Below are 20,349 nucleotides of genomic sequence, written 5' to 3' on the forward strand. Positions count from 1 at the left end.
TGTAATTGAAACTTCCTTTTAAGTTCTAAAATAAAGATGCATGCCAAAAGATGGCTATTAGTCAACCACACACACACAAATTTTTCCATGCAATTTGCGTATGAGCTGGATAACAGATGATATTACACGATGATTATTAATTCTCTAAGCATGGTAACAATACTGTAATCATGAAGGATGGTATCCGTTTTTAGGAGATGCAGTTATAGTAGTTAGTGGTGAATTGTCAGGATATCTGCAATTTACAGTCAAAGGATTTGGGGGAAAAGTATGTCTACATATACCTTATCCATACCTGTCTAAATAGAGAGAAAACAAAGTATGTTTCCAGATAAACAGATACAGAAAGAAAAAGTGGTAAAATGAACCCTAATGTAAACTACAGACTTTGAGTGATGATGTGTCAATATGGATTCATCAGTTTCAACAAATGTACCACTCTGGTGAGGATGTTGATAGTGGGGAGGATATGGGAAATCTCTGTCAACCTAAAACTGCTCTTAAAAAGATAAAGTCTATTTTAAAAAGTGGTTGCATTAATTCCCTTTGGCCTTGAGGTAGTACCAGCCACATACACAGCTTTCTCTCCTAGTGGGCTGCAAGCTCCGAGGGCATTGCCATATCTGATTCTCATATATTAATTCAATCATTTACTGGTCACCATTAGGAATCCGTGAGGGAGCTGACATGGTCCCAGCCACTGAGTGGAGTAGAGGGCAGGGCCTGCCCTGGCTGGAGTTAAATCAGAGGACAGAAACAGAGCCCACTAAAGTCGGCCCGTCTGTCTGGTCGGCACCAGGGGGCTTCTTTGTAGGCATTTATCTCAAATCACCCACTGGTCCAGCTGCTGTCCCAAATGGAGGTCCCTTGGAAGGTAGGCTTAGAAGGTGACATGACCACCTGGTCATGCTCCCAGCAAGGGCACTCTGTACCAGGAACTGAGGTCCCCTTTGGGCTGGGGATGCTAGTTTGGATGGGAAAGAGGCACCCACTGCCCACCGATGGTTAGGCTGCATGCCAGAACCCCCATCTCTGGACTCAGGCGATGGCAGAGAAACAATTCTACCAGAAGAAGGAGCAAATGGTCCCTCTGATATGGCCCCCTGCCTCCAGACTGGCCGGAGAAGGCTCTGGAAATCTCCAGGTTATCAGCTCAGTCAGTATGAATGGACAGGGGCTGAGGCTGGGTCTGGGGCTGGGGCTCAGGCTCCAGTGAGACCCCACCAGCCACTGGGCTGATTTGGAAAGAAAAGGAAGAAATAATAAAAGAAGGTCTTACCTCTTGTGACAGGAAAGGCATGATCTGTGCTAAGATTGTGTTCAGTCTCTTCGCAATCTCTGTCTGCAAAGGCAAGGAGACCACATGAAGCTCAGGCAAATAAATCAAGTCACTGAAATGTCACAGACAAATGGAAATGCAAACTCCCCCCAAACCACAGCCCCTCTCCACAGGGCTCCATCCTTTCTGCCCTCAGTCAGCCTCCTGCCAGGAGGCTCTAGCTAAATCCACAGCATGAAGAAATCTCTTTCAACTCCCTCGCAGCCCGGCTGCCTACATTTTAGGGAGATCCAATTTCCATCAGAGGTGGTCTGCGTGTCTGGTTCAGAATATAGTTTGCATCCTCTGGATGGAATCCCTAATTAAAGCAAAACGAAATGAAAATCACCCCCAACAACCCAGCAAAACCCATTGTAAGAGTGAAACACAGTTTAGTGAGAGAGGAATTGCTCTGCCCACTGGTGCCCAGTGCCAACAGGACACGAGCTCTCAGATAAATGGGACAAAGCTGATAAGTGGTCCTATGTGGCAAAGGGTTCCCTGGGACTAGCCTCTCCCTCACCAAGATCAATCCCTCCCCCATATATATGCTACCAGGCTAAAATCCTACCATTAAGCCTTCTTTCTTTCTTTTTTTTTTCCCATTGAGACAGGGTCTCACTGTCACCCAGGCTGGTGTGCAGTGGTATGATTTTGGCTCACTGCAGCCTCGACTTCCTGGGCTCAGGTGATTCTCCTGCCTCAGCCTCCCAAATATCTGGGACTATAGGTTCACTGCCATGCCCAGCTAATTTTTGTATTTTTGTAGAGACTGGGTTTCGCCACGTTGTCCAGGCTGGTTTCAAACTCCTGGGCTCAAGTGATCTGCCCACCTTGGCCTCCCAAAGAGCTGGGACTACAGACATGAGCCATCATGCCCAGCCAACACTTCATTTTTTAGGATATAACATTGCCTTGTCTAAGAAGCTGCTCAAAGATGTAATTCATTCGATCCCTAATCCCTCACAGAAGTCAATCTTAGAAAGGTAGATCAATTCTCTGCCTCATCTCCCAACACCCTAGAAAAGACTGCATTTAGAAAGTCAACAGTTTCTACCAGCATCCTATGTAAACTTTAGATCTCAGATCAAGAGTGGTGCTATAAGGGTTAACTGAGTCCAGATAGAAAGGCCTAGAACCATTGACAGACGACTCTCAGACTCTCAGAATTGCGTTTCTTATCTCATTCTGAATCCTGAGCCCGCCAGGACTGAGGTCCCAAAGCTGGCTTCAAAGCTTTCATCAGCGCATAGCAATCTTTCAGAGACAAAACCATGACAACAGCCTTTAAAAATCTGTGATCATCTGCATGTCAAATGATTCTGGATGAGAAATCCTTGTGCACTTAAAATAAAAACAATCTGAAGGCGCATAAATAGACCCTGGACCTCGGGAGAATTCCTGGGGCTAACACCCTCCACCCCCTCCACCCTTGGCCACTAAAGAGGACGCCTCTGGTTTGTGGAAAGGCAGGCCATCAACTAAAGAGCCTTATGGGTTTTTATAGGCCTGTGTCCTGGGCTGCCAGCCACAGTGGAAGGGCTCGCCAACCTACAGAGCCTGTCCGCTACAGTGGGGGTTCCTGGCAGGGAGAGGATCAGGAATCACTGCTGTCAGCTTTCTGCTTAGAACACTCTAGCTCCTCAGGAACAGAGTCAGTGTTTCCCAGCCAGCACCACTGTTGGCATTTGGGGAGAGACAATTCCTGTTATAAAGGACTGTCACTCATATCCCAGGCCAACTGTGTCAACAATGGCCCCCACTTCCAAACTGCCCAGCTCAGACCCACTGGGACTCCACATTGACACACGTGTGGGGCACTCTAGCCAGGACACCATACATCAGGGTTTCTCAAACACCATGCTATTGACATCTGAGGTCAGATAATTCACTGCTGTGTAGAGCCCGTTCTGTGCACTGTAGGGCTTTTAACAGCATCCCTGGCTTCTCCACCCACTAGACACCCGTCATTCATACTCTAAGGAACCCAGGAGGATTACTAAATAATCATTATATAAATTGTTAATCTAGTTAAGTGGGAAGAGCTCTCCCAAACAGAGTCCTTCCTCACTCTGCTTATTTTTTCCTCGCCTAAATCAACTGACAGTAGGAACGGGGAATGAAGCAAAAAAGTCCGGGTTGGATAGGGCAGGAGTTCTAGAAACAAGCATAGGCTGCACCTCACTCCAAACCTGCAGAGTAACAAGTTTGCTCACCTTTGAGTTCATGTACCAAATAAGAATAGAAAGATATGTAAAAACAAAAAGCAAACAAAAATCAACAAAAGAAACCAACCTTACTGTTTAGGAAGCTCACTGGTCCAAGGCCTGTTATCTTAAACAACGATAGACCAGTGTCTGGCACACAGTAGGTGCTCCGTAAATGTCTGGCCCAAAGAATAGTATCACTGGCATCTCTGCATTTATTGAGACTTCATATTGCAGTGACCCCTGGCTGTGGATCTGGGCCTGCCCCAGCATGGGCAGCATCTGTGGGAGGGGCTGTGGTGGATGGAGTGTTGACATACACTTGGTGGCCAGTGGCCCAAGCTCTTCACCGACGGGGTGGGGTGGCACCTCCAAGCCAGGCCAATCGCAAGCCACCTAGATGGGTCCCTGGCCACTGCTCCTCCCCACGGCCAGGAAGGCAGGGGCAAGGTCAGAACATCCCCAGTCACTCTGGCCTCCTCAGCAACTATTAACTCTCACAGTCTCTGGGAGAGCAGGCGGAGCAGGGTGATTATAAAAGGGTTCTGGCTATGGCCTCCTTCCACTGGCAAACAGGCCAAGGGTCAGGGTCTTGGGAGTTGACAAAAAAGAAAAGTAGCTGACCTTGCCCTTCCCCACACCCTTCAGCAAACACGTGGCCAAAGGCTTCCCACAGACAGGATCTTCCCATAGGGCTGGTCCGGAGCCCAGCTCACTCTGATTATGAGGACAAGGGATCTCCCAGGATTTATGTAGCCATCCGGGCCACCAGGTGACCACAGCTGGGTGGCTCAGGGCAAGTTCTCTCTCATTCTCACCCCTCTGTCCTCCTAAAGTAGTTCCTGCCTCCCAACACCACAAACAAGCATCAACTGAGGGCTATCACAACAATGCCACACAGATACAGAACCTTCCACAAGCCTGGGGTAGTGGCATTCAGCCTGTCTTTCCTGAGGCCCACATTCGACGAAGAAAGGCCTCTCTGCATAGCAGGAAGGACTTTGGCATGTCACCAGACAGGACTGTGTAGGGTTGAGGCAGGCAGAGGGGAGGGGCTGGGCTTATGTTGGGAGAACCTCCTGGTTCACGGTAAAAGTTCTCCCAATGTAAACCCAGCCCCTCCCCTGGGAAAGGGACATGAAGCAAGCACATCCCATCCCTCCCAGCTGTCACTGTGCCATCATCTGCTAGTACCCTCTTGGGGTCTCCCCACAAAGTGGAAGCAGGGATTGGGCCTCCCCCATCTCTACAAAGGCTGCCCAATCCTGAGAATGGGCTGCTTGCACTCTGCAGAGTCAAAGCATGAACAGGAAAGCTGTTCGCTCAACATTTTAAAGAAATGTTCATTTTTTGGAGGGTGGCGCTTGGGGGAGGGGAAAGCTGGCTTAACAGAAGCCCTCCTAACAACAGTAATGACCGCTGATATCGCCCACCCAACTCACCATGTGTGCATCCACAATAACCCCGCGGAGAAGGCGCTTGTCAACATCTCCACTTTTCAGATGGGGAAACTGATGCCCAGCCATTAAGTGACTTCACTAAACGACTTCCTACCAAGAAGCCGAATTTTGACATTTCAAGAGAGCTTAGAGAAATATTTTTGAAAGAAAAACCACCATTAAGGTTAATAATTGACAGCACTTCTGATTAGAACAGCTGTTAAAACAGCATTGGATCCAACTCAAACAAGCTCTAAACATCAGTTCCAAAAAAGGAAAAAAAAAAAAAATCAAGTGTGACTTCAACAATTGGGACAGATCACAAATCACAAACTGGAACTCGATCATATGTTGGAAAACTCCTTTTGGCAACTTGGCGCAATCCATTATCAATAAGGTGGCTGTAGTTTCCAGAGGCCAACCTCCATCCTTCCCTCCGTCTCGGTCCCACAAAGCCACTGCTTTTGAGTCAGGTCTTCAGAAGCGAACCTGAGAGGTGGTGGGCGGTGAGAAGACGGCTCCCTTTGGAAAGCACTTTGGAAAAGGTGTTCAGGGAGGCTGATGCTGCCTTTGAAAGTTTCTTTTCAAGTATGGTTCAAAGCAGGCGCTTTGTTGGTGGAAAAACATTGTTCCTCAGAAGGAACTAATCTACTAGATACAGACAGAGAAGCAGTTCAGAGAAATGGGGACAGAGGTCCTGCTACATTTGGAATCTGCACTACCAACTGGGCGCTGGGAGTAACATCTGCCCTGCATCTCTGTCGAGATTGTTAGGCAAATAAATGACAGAAAACAAGATAGTGGGGAGCAAGTGTAATTTCCCAAACAGCAATCTGTTCCATGCGCCTTAGTAGCTCCCATTTGCATGATCATCTCCTCATTAAAGCAGGACCTCTGAACATCTTGCTGTAAACCGAGGGTACTTGAGCATTCTAAAAGTCTATTTCTCTAACCACAGTCTAGTATTCACGTCTGCTGCTACTTCAGAACATCCTTGGCCCTTGACCCAAGACACTAAATTAAGGCAGATGGAGCCTGCTCTTGATCTGTACCCGCCAGCAACCTCCTGCTCCTGGGCTTGCAGCACCCAGCCAGTCCTTGCTCTTATTTTTAATTTAGGTGACTGTGCTCAACACATCGTCGAGAGCTACTTCCACCAGACAGTCTGTCTGCTAGTTAGTTTTAAACTGCCCTGTCGTGTGTACCTGTGGACTCTGAATGCACAATTCCTTTTAACCTCAGCCAAATAAAGGCAAGGAGAAGAGAAAACTGCCCCTTTAAAGAGTGTGTTATGCTCCAATGCCACGCAGAGATGAGCTGGCTTCTACCTCCAATTCTGCCTCCATTTAGTTGTGCGGCTTTGGGCAAATCACTTCCCTTCTCTAGGCATTAATTTCGTTGTCTGCAAAATGAAGGGATTAACTAGATAACGTATAAGATCCAGGAGCCCTAATTTAGAGTTTTAGAACACTAAATATTCCCGAATTGCTGTGCAGCTTATCATTTCCTCCATAAAGATCCATAAAACAGAGCATCACATGAATTTACAAAAGACCAGCAGAGAAGAGCCAAGCCACCTTGAGATGTGGATGGATGCCGGCTGGTGGCTGGGCAGCTGGCTGACCTGGGCTGGGTCCCAAGGACCAGTCTTCAGAGCACGAGCCATTCAAATCTGTCCATCAGCAAAACTGCGCTTCACTGTGGAAAAGCCTCTAGGCAAGAACAATGATATCATATTTCTAAGTGTCAAGCCCCTACTGTGCAGTTTCTGTGATTCAAAAGGGAAGACTGGTTGGTGAGGCTAAGACAACCAGGTCAGGGTTTTCCAAGTTGTTGCATTCAGCGGGAAGTAATTCCACGTCTGTTAGACAGGCAAGCGGCCATCCCATGCTACTAGGCTTCTAGTTACCTTTGTGAAATGAGGATTTCTTCTTCGGAAAATCAGGGCAGTGTCATGCAAAGAGCACGGTACTGTGAGTCTGGAGACTGTTTGCAGATGTGTGTGAAAGATGAGATGAGCAAGGGACCTGCCCATTTGAAAGGTGAGTTACATTGCAAAGCCATGAGGAAGTGACGATTTTCATCGCAGCAGGCCTCTGGGTCTCAGGTTACTCCTCTAGAAAATGTGTGTGTTTAGGGGTGTCGTCTCAGTCAGCTCTGAGGTTCTTAAATTTTAATCAGGTTTTACCTACTTCTCTGACTGAGTCCTTGGAGTTTGAAGAGAGTCTGCTTCATCTTGATTTAAATCCCAGAGCTGCAGGGAAAGGCTGGGGTGGGAGGCTGTGCAGAAAGAGGTGGCCCTGGCCCCAACCTTCCCAGCAGCCTCCCAGCAGCCAGGCGCCAATCACCCAGATTCAGAATACCACGTCTGGGCAATTTTAACTTAAAATATCCCATTGCATTTCCTAGGCAACACTAAATGGATAGCCCCTCAATGATTTGACTAAAAGAGGATATTCCTTGCCAGGTAGTTTCTCCTTAGGCCGAGCTCAAAGAACACTGAAATAAAGCAAGTGGGTGCTTTATCAACAGAGGAAGAAATCCATGGGGGGGCCGGGGAACAGCCAACAAAAGCTGGGGTGGGGTTCTCAGGCCCTGTTCCATCCACGCCATGAGCTCTGAGGGAAAGCAGTGCTACAATATAAGAAGGGGAGGAGGGTCAACAAATGATCCATGCAGCAGCCTTGGGAAATGTAGCCCCTCCCGCTACTGGAGGGGCTGGTGAAGGTTCACATCACAGATCACTCAATGACAGGTGAGCCTTCTTAAAGGCCCTTTTAGCACTGACATATTGATCAAATTATATATAACTACAACGCCATTAAATATTTATGCCCTCCGAGGAAGCCTGCTGAATTCTTTATGCTGGGAGGACTTGGTACAAGAAAGGCCCAGCCCCCTCAGCATGACCCTGAGGATCTGTCTCCTGGGGGAGGGAAGGGGATGCTGGCCTGAGCCGGCCTGTGAGGACACTCTGGGCACCAGCCCCTGTGCCCTTCACAGGCGGGTGAGGATGACAGTGAGGAACCAGGGCAGGGAGGAGGAAACACACTCACCCTTCCCCAGCTACGACCAATCAACGGCAAGGGACTCTGGGGTTGCTGGGGTTGGGATGACCCTTCTGCACACTTCCCTGAAAGGAATCCCACCTCCCCTTTTCTTCCAGGGGTCTACAGTGTAAGGGAACTGGGGATAGTTAGGCCAAGCTAGCATGCATCCAGGCAACCCAACCCCGGAAACAGGTGGCAACATACAGTCTAGAGTCCTGCATTCCTAGCCCAGATCCACCCTGCACTTGGGCCTCAGTTTCTGAATAAAGAAGTCCAATCTGAGTCCAGTGTAATAATCGGAGCTCTCAAAAATGAATTAGGTGCTGTGTGAGTGCCCTGCCCTTGGGAGCATTCCATGGAGACCCAACAGAGACTTGGAGGCAGACATCACAGGGCCCAGATGACAGCTCAAGTCCCTCCTGGCTTTAGGACTCTAAGAGTTTCATTCCTCAGACTTCCAGCTTCCATCTACCGGGCTTCCTGTTAACAAGATCCAATAATCTTTAAATATTTGTTCACTTTAATTTCTTGGTTCCCAAACACACTAAACTCTGCTTGCCTCCCACCCCTACTTGTAGGGGGAGATGGCTCTCAAAGAGCTTGCTTGTACAGACAGAACAGGGAGTGCTTTTTCAGATTACACCTTCCCCCAACACTGCCCATTCATCCCAGGCACACCACCCCCACCCTTCCCTCTCTCCTTCTCCCTCCTCCCTCCCCTCAGATAACCCCCTGCCCCCTCCCCCACCTTCCCAGACTCCACTGGCCAACTCCTGCCAGGAGGAAAAATTCTCAATTCATCCCTGTGGGGTTGCCATGGCAACCCCCAGCCACCTAATCCCCCTTGGAACATTATGCAAATCTCCCCTTGCCCCTCAACAGGCTGTAAAAGTCATATTACCCTTGCAGAGACAGCTCATTAAATTTTGGGGGTCTCCCCCCATCAGGTCAGCACTACAAATGAAATGCTAGCTAGGACTTTTTAAGGGCAGGGACTCTTTGAAAAACCCAAGTGGCATGAGGGAAGAATAAGGTGAGGGGCAGAGACAGAGCCCCATTCTATCTACCTACCATCTTATTCACAACCAAAGAGCATACCTCTTCCGTAAATTAAAATAAAAAGGGTTAGAGGGTCTTCTTTCTCCAAATAAGGAAGGCAGGAGTGATGGCATTTCTTAGGCTATGAAAATCAAGATCAGTCATTTAGAAACTTATTTTATATGATATGCTCCTTCTCAAACTGACCTCCTCTCAAGCCACACCATTTGACCTCTCATTTTACAGATGAGTCAAATGAGGCCCAGAGAGGGCAAGAAGCTGTCACACAGGAAGACCAGGTGGTAAGCAAATCTCCCAGGTTAGAGCCAGACTCCTTCCTCTATAACAAGGCCTCTCAACCAATAGTAATTGTTTCCCCCAAGGGATTCTGGCAATGTCTAGAGACATTTTTGGATGCTACAACTTGGGCACTGATAACAACAACTAGTGGGTAGAGATTAGAAATGCTGTTAAACATCCCAAACACAGAGTACAACCCCACCACAAAAAATTATCCAGCCCCAAATGTAAGCAGCGCCCAGGGTGGGAATCCCTGATCCACATGTGGCTGACGCTCATGTTTTACTGAATTCTTAAAGGTTTCATCTGGTTTCTTCCCAGCACTGGAATCGATGCCTGTAGTACGGTGGTCTGGGGGTGGACATGTGGGAAGACCACAGAAGACCTCATCTTGATATGGCCTATGGATAAAGATCACTGAGGTCCACGAGGGAAGCAGGCCTGGTTTCCAGTTCTGAACTGGCCACTGGTCCGCAGTGCAACAATTAGCAAGTTACTTAACCTCTTTAACCGTCAGTGCTGCTATCTGATGCGTGGCGCCCACGGTGCCTACACTGCAGGACTGTAGAGCCAACAAGTCACATATGGGAAAGGGCTCTGAGAAATCTTACAACATATGCAACACCAAGGATCTTGTCCTCTATGTCTGAGGCCTTGACAATTTGGGGACTCTGTCCCCTTGTGAGAATACCTTGCTTCAGCCTTTCCATGTGCAAGGTTTTGTGTTAAGCAGGCTATATGCATCCTTCATGGCACTCCCTATAACTGTAACTGTACAATTTATGAAGCCACCAGCCACCCATGGCTAGCTAAATTTAATTAAAATTAAATTTCAAACTCAGTTCCTCAGTCACAGTAGCCATATTTCAAGTGCTTAAGAGCCACACGTGGCTGGTGGCTGCCTTACTGAAGAATGCAGACATACAGCATTTCCATCACTGAAGAAAGTTCCACTGGGCAGCACTGCCACAACAGGCAGGTGTTATTATCATCTCCACTGCAAACTGAGATCACAGAGGTCAGTCTGCTCAAAGTCACACACCAACAGGAATTGATCTGGGACTCAAACCCACACTTGTCTGACTCCAAAGCCAACCTCTTAGCCACGAAGACAAATCTCCCAGCTTCTGGTGCTCTACACCTAACTCTCCAGGATCACCTGGCAAGAACCTGTGATCTTCTGAGGGAGAAAGGGAATCCACTGGCCAAGAAAAACTGGCTTGTTGGGAACCCACCCCACCCATCACCCAGTAGGCCCAATGGGCATTCAACATCCTGGGAGTTTAAGAAGGGAGTTTGTCCAATATCCCTGGGCAAATGGATAGTGAGGAAGAGCTGGGTAGGGGTCTCTTGAGAAGTAAGGTAAAAAACCAGGTAAGAGAATAGTGAGAAAACCCAAAAGGCTAAAAGAAAGGGGTACCTAGACACTTCTCAAGTTCCTGCAGGCCAGGCCTGTGGGTGCCACACACAAGGACTGGGTGACATGGAGACCGACACCAGGCCAACATCGGCAGGACCCTGCAGGGGAGGGGCACGTCTTTTGAGCTCTAAACCAGACTGCTTCTCCCCCATTTCAAGTCTGGCTTCATGGAGAGCCCCCATTTCTCTGGGATAAAGTATGAAATCCCAGGGATTGAGGGATGGGAGACAGGGATTGTACCATCAATCTCAATTCTTCCTGTCTTTCCCCAGGACTTCTGCTGTTAGGCAAAGCAAAATAAAAACTGGACTTTAGCTTTCTTCACTGGAGAGAGAGATCAGAGGAAGGGGCCTCCTTCTAGGAAAAGCAGCAGGTAAGGGTTTAAGGATAAGCTAAAGACCTATTGACCAATCAGTGCCAACAGGCTCACTTCCTCTGTCTCCCCTGCTCCTTCTTCCTCTATCCCACCCGACCAGTTAGACCCTCACTCCAGACCATCTGGCATCACCTGCTGCTTCTGAGCCCTCTGAGTGTCCTACTTCTTCCTGGACAGAGGCCAGGAAGGTTAATAGAAGTTCTTGTACTTCACCCCTACCAGAGAGCTAGAATGGACTCCCATCCCTTGTCCACTAGTCTGCACTGAACTGCCTTCCTCTTCTCATTTTCCCCAGCAGAAATCACAAAGCATCACCGGTTCCAAAGCATGCCCCTGCCAGTATTATCAGAATTAACCAGTTTCTGATCCAAACTCAGCAAAGACCTGTCGAGGGCTAGCCCAAGGGAAAGATTTGGGGAGTGGGTGAAAGGCCGCCTCCTCCAACCTTTTGGTCATATAGCTGGCAGGGTGGTGGAGTCTAAACCTCAAGTCTTCATGGCTGACCAGGAAGGGACAGCCCTCTCCTGTACCCAAATTGCATTTGGTATTCGGTGCTAAAACACTAGTGGGAAGAGCTCTTCTGCATTTGAGTCTCCATTTGAGGAAAGGGTCAGCCTTCCAGCGCAAATGAAAAAGAAACTTCTATCGGCCTGCGGTAGTTTTCATTCAAAATTAACAAACAAAAAAAGCAGCAGAAGAGCTGTGAACAATAGTCAAACTTAAAAGGCTCATGAGATAAGGCCACAACACCTGGAACTCCATGCCCAAACAGCCAAGGCATGGCAAGCCGAGTTTACCAATTCACCCACTCAGCACTTGTCTCTTCCCCATCTCCGCTTTGTTATCTCTTCCTCCCAGTTATCTCTTCGCACGCCCACCCTGCCTTCTTCCCCTTTTGCACTTAAACTGTCCATAGTGTGAGATGAAAGAAAAAGATGCCTAAGATACATTAAAGACACTTTTAAATAAAGGTTCATGACACCTTTACAATCACAACATTTGCAGCCTACAGGCCTCTGTCAGAAAACTAAGAAAGCTTCTATCCTTCCCAAAGAGTCCATAACACTATTCAGGGTCAGAGAGAACCCTGAGCTGGAATATTACCTTCCTTCCTTGAGTCCCCACAAAATGCATACTGTGTATCCAGTATGAGCCAGGCACTGCTCAGGGTTCAGGACCCTTAGTGAAAACAAATACAGAATGGTCCTGTCCCTCATGGAACTCACAGTCCTGTCACAGCACAGGCCTCAATTCCCCCACCCCAATTTGAGAACACAGCCCTCTAGTACACAGGTCATCTTCACACCCCAAGCTTTCAGGGTAGCTCCGATGCTTTTATCCTGGTGTCTGTCTGTCCTGGACCCAAATACCCATTATTTTAGCTGCTAAGATGAAAATGTCGAATCTGCTTTGCAATCAAGTGCTACAGAAATTCTAAGGGGCCGTAGCATTATAATCTATAATACCTGGAAGATCAAATTTTTCAAACAGTTTGTCTTCAGGAAAGTACTTCCCCTGGGATTACTTGGTGGTGGCAGCAGCCAGAACACTGGATCCTATCATTCACACGGTGAGTGACAGAAGGAACCACCTAAGACACGCGAGCCAAGCCCACCCATGCTCCTGCCCTTTACCAGAGCAGCCAGCCTTGGAGAGAACAGGACAACATAGACTTCAGGCCCCAATAGGGTTTCCCTGGCCTCTCAGGCCCCACAGATGGGAAGTTGCTTCTCTCTTCTCCCTTCACAGGACACATTGGCAATGGGAGGCTTTGGTGACAGAGAGGCAAAGGAAACCTCTTCCAAAGGACTGCACTTTCAAAGCAATAATGAAGTCGGCTGGTATGAAGGGGAGAAAAGTATTGGTTCTCAGATAAAATCTGCCGGGTGGACTAGACGGGCCCCCTGGTTAACCCTCCAAGCCTGGTATGAACCTCTACTTAAGAATACAAGTCCTTGCCCCACCCACCCTGTTGATTTCCACATGGGCCTCTTGGGCCATCAACTCTGCAGCGAACAGTCTCCTAGAATCTGATTCCTTAGCGGTCCTGGCCTGACTCTCCAACAAGGTGACCCCTCTCCTCCAGCCCTCCCCCAGAAGGTGGCCTCTGCCTAAACATTCACAGTGACAGCTCCGCAGCCCACTGATTGTGCAACATCCTTAGCAAACAAAAGAATTCAAAATCAGTGCTGATGCGAATTCAGACTCTCCCATTACCTCCTTGAGAAACGCAAGGTCCTAAGGACCCTCAGTAGGGCAAGGCTGACCCACAGCTTGCTGCCTGCAAAGGACGATGCTTCAAAACAACAAACCCACCAAATATTCCCCGCTTACATGGTGGCAGGACATTTCCCCCTTCCTTAAGTTTCTCCTTAACCCCAACTTGAAGGGAACAATTATTTTATAAAGAATTTTTTTTAAATATGTATTCTGAAAGAGAAGAGAAAGCCAAAAGAAAGGAAAAAGAAAAAGGAAGAAAGCATCTTGGCTGTGAGTCTCAGAGAGCATTTGTTGAAAACAAGATATTGTCCCTTTAAGCATATAAAAACAAGGCCCTTGAGCACGCAGTTCTCACTCTGGTACACAATTATGGGTGCTTTCAGCTGTCTAGCACTACTTCAAGTGCTCTCTTAAACCAGACTGTCAATGGCATGTTGAAAGCTATTTTGCTGGCTGCTATCATTAATAGCAAAGTGGAGAGCTGGGCTGATGAGAATTAAATATGGGGGAGGGGGCGGGTCATAACCAGTCATTACAGAATTACCAATATGAGAAAGGAGACAATGCCACTTTGGGGAATAAAGTTCAAAGCAGCCTATTACGGTAGGAAAGCAGGCAGAGCAGGCCACAGAGAGCCCAGAGCGGGCCCCCACCCCTACCCCGCGGCAGATGGACTCAGGCCAGCCCTGGAGAGCCAGCCATGCAAGGATGGAGGGAGCCACCGGGTTGGGAGCTGCGACTGCAAGGGCAGAGGGGCCTTGGAGATCTCTCTGCTGCAAAATGTCACCACCTCGCCTCACTTCCCAAGTGCAGTCCCCGCCCCACATCATTCCGAAGACGTGTGGCTTCCAGAACATATCTCACTGCCTTGCCGCGAGCTGTTGCCACCCTGGAGGGGCCTCGGCTGCTGACTTCTGCCTCATAAACCCTACCCTCCCTTTCAGACTCGTGTCAAGTAAAACCCTCAGTGAAGTCTGCTCTCACCCGACTCTCCTCTCCCAGGAAGAATAAGCTGTTCTGTGCTGGGTGCTCCTCCTATGACACTCGGGCCACATTAGCACTTACCTCACTGCATTGTAATTACTTATTTAGACATCCGACTCCCCCGCAGAGGGAATGGTGTCTTATTCGGCTGTGTAACCAACCCCTGCCCACACCCAGCACATCCCAGTCCCCTAATAACTGCTTTGGGAATGAATCCAACCCCCTCATTTCACTGATGAAGAAACTGGATGCTGGGCCATAGGAGGAAGCCTGCAGAGCGGGCGGCCAGCCCACAACTAAAATCCCCACTTCCTACTCACAGGGCTCAGGGAATCGGAACTCTACTCTCAGATAACCTGAGTAAATTTTGAAGAAAAACCAAGATGTTTACTGAGCACCTATTACATACTAAGTGCTATAGACACCTCAGCAGAGGGGCTTCCTTCATACCTACAAAAATGAGATGAGGAATGAGTGCCAGATCACAGAGGAAAACACTGCCAAGCTTAGGTCTTTGTCACCTTTTTGCCCCTGGTGTCCCAGTATTTTGTACAAACAATGAGATAGAACGACATTCTCCCACGTAGAAAGCAAAAGGAGATTTATTCCTTGACTGACTCACTCCTTCAACAAAATGGAAACAAACAGCCTAGAGCCTTCCTCCGCGAGGTGGGAAGGAGTACAAGGAAAGGAAGAACTCCACGTCTGCCATGGGCTCCTGGTCCAAGAGAGTTCAGAGAATAAGTCCTGAATTAGGAGCCAGGTTCCCACCCCTTGATCTGTAAAGTAAGGACAAGGGGCCATTTGCTCATCTCCCAGGGTCATTTCAATGACAAATGCACAAGAAGGAAAAGACCCCAACAGCACTGAAACCCCCACTCTACCACTCCCACTGGCAACTAGAGAAAAGGGGTCCAAAGGCAGTCTTGAGGGGTGGGGCAACCTCCCTCTAGCTAGACAGCATGCAGGGAGCTTGGAGCCCAGGAGACCCCAAAGCTGAGCGAGGCAGGCACCCACTCAGTGAGAGGACTCGTGATTACAGTCTGTTCCAGGGAAGATCAATATGGCAGGAAAAGTCAAGACAGATACCAGGGCATGGGGGCGGGGTGGGGGGTTCTTGGATGCTAGCACTCTGGCAAAAAAGAAAAAAAAAATTCACAGCTCAACTCAGATGCCACACAAATAGGCACTTCCCTAGTCTAAGGACCTTTGACCCCTTCTACTTTGCAAGTGGTCACACATTCTCCTATCAAGATAGGCTCAACTCCTTGGCATAGTCTTTTGTAACCTCATTGCCTGGTAGCTCCCTCTGGCCACCTGTACCTTGCACCTTCACCGTGGTCACAAAACTTCTGTGTGCCTCAAGATCTTCCAGGTGAGCCCCTTATCATTTAGATGAGAAGATCCAGAGTGGGGAGGGGAGGGGAGTGACAAATGGGGATTTTCCATTTCCCACCTCAGCCCTGTGTTTATGGCACCCCATGGCTAGGGTAAAAAGTTCACAGGTTGTACCACCTTTCCCTGTCTGTGAATCTTTCCTCTGGGATTGCTAGTTATGCATTATGTATTATTATTACACACATCAAATCATTAGTTGTGCAAATAGCTGGCAATTCAAAACAGGACTGTGGACAATAAGGGTTCAGCGATATGATTATACAACCTGAAATGGGGCACTTTGGACTTTGGTGGGGCCAGTTTTGTAGCCTTAGCCTGTTTGGATAATAACACAGAAAGAAGCAATAGTAATCAAAGACACAGAATACATTAGAAAAGGAGCACTCTTCATTTCTTGAGTCTTACAGAAAAGAATCCTGGGTTGGAAGGGAAGCAGCAGTAGCAGCTTTACCACTAACGTGGGACTGTATGACTGAGTACATAAGCTTCCCTTCTCTGGGCCACCGTTTCCTCATCTGTAACTTGAAAAGTTTGCATGAGAAGCCAAAGGGCTCTTCCAGTTCCAGGATTCAAAGAGAAACTTACAGGAAAGGTTGTTTAGTTCACAGAAAAAGGTGACTGTATTGTGTTGGCACGACACTGCCCCAAAATCAAAATGGCTCAAGTCCACTTTCAAAAACATCAGTGCTCACCAACAGTGGGTGAAAAGGCTGCCTGACCCAGCTTCTCAGAGCGCCAGTGCCTCAAATCCAATGCATGGCAATTACTCTGGGGCCCCTGGTTCTAAGCTGGCTTTGTTATTTGTGGCTGACACTGGAAAGCCTTTGCACAAACAAGATGGCAACTGATGAGCCGGTCAGTCATCAATGCCTCCCCAGCCTCTCTGAACCACCCTTGACATTCTGCCTGGAAGCAGGGGGCTTGGTGGAGGTGGGTGACCTCTTGAAGTCCCGGGCCAGGCCTGTGATTCTGTAATCTTTGCTTTACCATAATTAGGGAGGGAGGCAGAAGAGTAGGAGGAGAAACCATTTATTATTTCTCTGGGATTTTGACAGCTTGGAAAAAGAGAGAGACAGAGAAACAGCCAGAGAAGGAGCCAGCCACAGTGAGTTTAACCTCTCAGTAAAATAAAAATGGGCTGGACGCACCTCATCAGCTGCCCTCTGTCAATACCCGGGCCCATCTGGCAGGACTCAAGGTTCCCAGCTAATTGGCATTTCCCATAAAGCCAGCAAAGGAGAGCTTTTAAAAAAATATGTGGTGGTGATGGTGGAGTGCGTGTGTGTGTATGCGCGCAGGCTGAGGACTGCCACACTTCCCAAGGTGCTAGCTCTATAGATCATCTATTATATAAAAGTACAGACAGTCCCCACCCCCACCCCAGCTTAAAGACGAAGAATCCAGCCTGTTTGTTCCAGGCAGATGTAATCACACGAACAGTCAAGTCTAGAGGGCAGGACACTGCATGAATAATTCAAGCACTCCAGTCACTTGATTGTGTGTGCAGATAAAACACCAGTCAACCGCTAAACAGGTCAGCTGATAAACTTGTTTGCTCAGGCCTAACCACCATTCGCCAAATGCACCCAAGACCCACACTACAATTAGTGGCAGGGCTTTCTTCTACAGAACCCTTGAAAACCTAGGGAGTGGCCAGCTCCATTAGGTCAGGGTTGCATTTCAAGGCACAGGTTTCTTCACCTCCTTGCCTCTTTGTTCCTCCACAGCCACAGGGTGCTTTCACCCAACTCACAGACTGCCATAAGCTTGCAAAGCCACTGCATTCAGAGCACACACGTTCAGGCTGGGAACTCGGGCTAGAGGGCAAAGGTGAGTGGCAAGCAAGGTAAAGTGCCCAGTGGGGAAACCAGAGGGCTGGATTTGAGTCCCGGCTCTGCCCTCCTGGCCTCCCTGAGGCCTCAGTTTCCTCACCTATAAAAAGGGGGCAAAGAATGCCTCTATCCACCACTGGCAGCTGAGAGGATTAAATGAGACAATGTAGCCAAACCCCAGGCATTCTCCCCTTAAGAACCTTGTTTGGGGAATGGCCAGAAATCCCAGATGTACACAGCTGCTCTTTATATAAACCCCACCACCAAATGCGTTAAGATATTTAACTCTTCCTGTGTTCACAGCATCCCCAGGACTCACAGAACAGATCTGCTGCGAGCCAAGGTGGATTCTTAGTGCCAAAGCACCATTCATTCACAGACATGCGGAACACCACCCATGCAGACCTCAACATGCAACGAGACATTACACCTTAATTACCAAGCTCTTACAATAACTGCTGCTATAAATTTTAAACCTGGGTGCAATTACCCTCTTTAAACACACCCAAGATACTAAGCGTTGAGAAAAAAAAAAATTAAGAGAGGGCAGACAAAGGGAGGAAGTGGCACCCTGCATACACCCCAAGGTCCTCGAAACACCTGGGACCCCAGTTCCATTTCAAGCATTCTTCCGGGACCTGGCCCGTTCCAGTTGCAGAACCTGTCTCTATTCTATTTTTCCAAGGAAAAATATCTTTACGTATAAAGCCCTGTCTGTTTATTATTTCTGTGTGTCAAGAAGTAAAAACATGGTAGCCTTCATGTGCCTTCCTAAGGGACTAACTAATCCCTCAGGAAGCCACAAGCTGGCTTCCCACACATTGCTCAATAAACTCAGGCTCCTTTCTGGCTTCCCTTCACCCAACACTGGGGCTCCCTCCAGGAGGGGAAAGGAAACTACAGATCCCAAAGGCTCTACAGGAAGCCACTCGAGTGGGTACGAATCTGCCCACTTTCCAGGGTCACCTGCCCTTTCTCACCTGCTCTGGGTCCTGCCTCCTTAAAGAGCAAAATTGAAACCTTGTAAATGACTGTTAATTTAGAGCAGAAAATCCATTCAAGTCACAGTCACCAAAGGCTAGAATGAGTCAACAGCCTTCTGAGATTTCATGAACACCAATTGTTAAAAAGAACAACCGGCCTGCCTGCTCCATTTATACGTGCCAAGTCAACTCTAATCGTTGGCCAAGCCAAATTATAGGCAGCCTTTCCTCAGAACACAAATACACAAACAGGCCTCTCCCACAGCCCAGCCTAGCACCGGGACTAGTTACTGATATGCACTCAGATAAAGGGTGTTTGTATTTGCTCAGTTTGAGGTATACTGTTATTAGAAGAGTGACAATACCAGGTAGTTTACATATCCATCAAACGACACCACACTAGCTAAACTGGTTTGACTTCAGGATTTCAAAGCTGAGCTCAACCCCCAGCCATCTCAAAAGTCCTGGCTAGGCTGCCCCTGGGCAAGTTACTTCACCCAGGAGCTTCAGCTTCCTTCTCTGTAAAATGGGAATTCAGCCGCCTTCAAATCAAGACAGAGATGAGAAAGCCACCTTGTCAATGCAAGGCATTGAAGTTGTATTTCATTCTGGTTTTATATTTTTAAGCAGTTAGTGGCTTCGTTCCCTTAAATTTCGACAGCTCAGCCTGGCTTTTAAGGTTCTTGAAGTTTAATCTTATCAAGGCAGAACATCACATTTTTGCAAAAAGAAAAAAAAAAGAGAAAGAAAAAAAAATCCTCCTGCATTTCCTCTTGAGAATTTTACATTAAAACAGATAAAAGCAGCCAGCCACCTCTGGGGCTTTCAGGAGTTTGTAAAGCAGATCCTGGAGGTACAACTTTCCCTTTGGTCCTTTATCCTCCACCAAGATCCAAAACCAGGACTAATTTCACAAGCTCAAATGCTAAAAGCTCAACGTGTCTAAAAAAAAAATCAGCAAAGCCTCAGACCTTGCATTTCAAGGACTGGATCCATTCACTCTTCAAGGAGAAGGGGGAGGAATCGAAGAACCAGGCTCAATTTCAAACAAGAGAGAACATAAGAAGTCCACATATATAAGTTTTTAAAAAATGAAATATATTTTTAAAAGAGAAAAGCACTTACCTGCTTGTGCATTTCAATGTTCAAGCCATAGGACATCTCATAGTACTAAAAGTAAAAAGAGTGGCTATTAACAGACAACACAGAAATCTGATCATTTTTCAAAATCAGTTTTTTCTTGGAAAGGTTTTGGCCAAATCATACTTTTACGATACATTTGCTAAAGAAGTTTAAATCAAACCCCAAAGCCAGCTTACAGAGCGGTTTAAGAGCTGACAAGGGCGAGTGTTCCTCTCATCTCAACAGAACGTTATATATGTGGTAGTAAGGGGAGCTGGGCCCTCCCTCCTACAAGCACCACATGTGCCCTATATCCTGTTTATACAAGGTTCAGGTTCAACAGGGAATCGTGTGTACACTGGGACCCTCTTGTCCTCTGAGAGTTATTTAGCACTGTGTCGAAGGCCTCTTATGTGGAAAGCAGTGCAGGAGCCGTGCCCTCTCACAAATGAAGATTAAAACTTGCTGGGCAAAAGGAAGACAGTCTGCCTACTGCCCCAGCGTGGACAAGATACCCAGCTGGGGGATCCCTGAGGAGGGGAGTGGAGGCAGAGAGCTTTATAAGGCCTCTCCACTCCTCACAACACCCTGGGGAAGGAGGGCTTCTGTCCCACTCTGGCTAGATCCCAGCTGCAAAGCAGAAAAGTTTCCAAACACTCCCA

The 20,349-nt window shown here is 47.9% G+C and overlaps 1 protein-coding gene across 17 annotated transcripts in view; it reads right to left on the reverse strand.

Annotated features, from left to right (window-relative positions):
- TLE3 (TLE family member 3, transcriptional corepressor) overlaps positions 1-20,349 on the reverse strand; it is a 48,776-nt gene that overhangs the window by 26,608 nt on the left and 1,819 nt on the right. For all 17 annotated transcript variants that reach the window (XM_054531635.2, XM_054531634.2, XM_009249979.4 and 14 more), the window contains 2 exons: positions 19,691-19,735; positions 1,280-1,342 (listed from right to left, as the gene is read on the reverse strand). In XM_054531635.2, the coding sequence (XP_054387610.1) occupies positions 1,280-1,342; positions 19,691-19,735 (108 nt within the window). The remainder of the gene's footprint in view (positions 1-1,279; positions 1,343-19,690; positions 19,736-20,349) is intronic.

This window comes from Pongo abelii, chromosome 16 (genome assembly GCF_028885655.2).
Source record: "Pongo abelii isolate AG06213 chromosome 16, NHGRI_mPonAbe1-v2.0_pri, whole genome shotgun sequence".
NCBI classification, from domain to species: Eukaryota; Metazoa; Chordata; class Mammalia; order Primates; family Hominidae; genus Pongo; species Pongo abelii.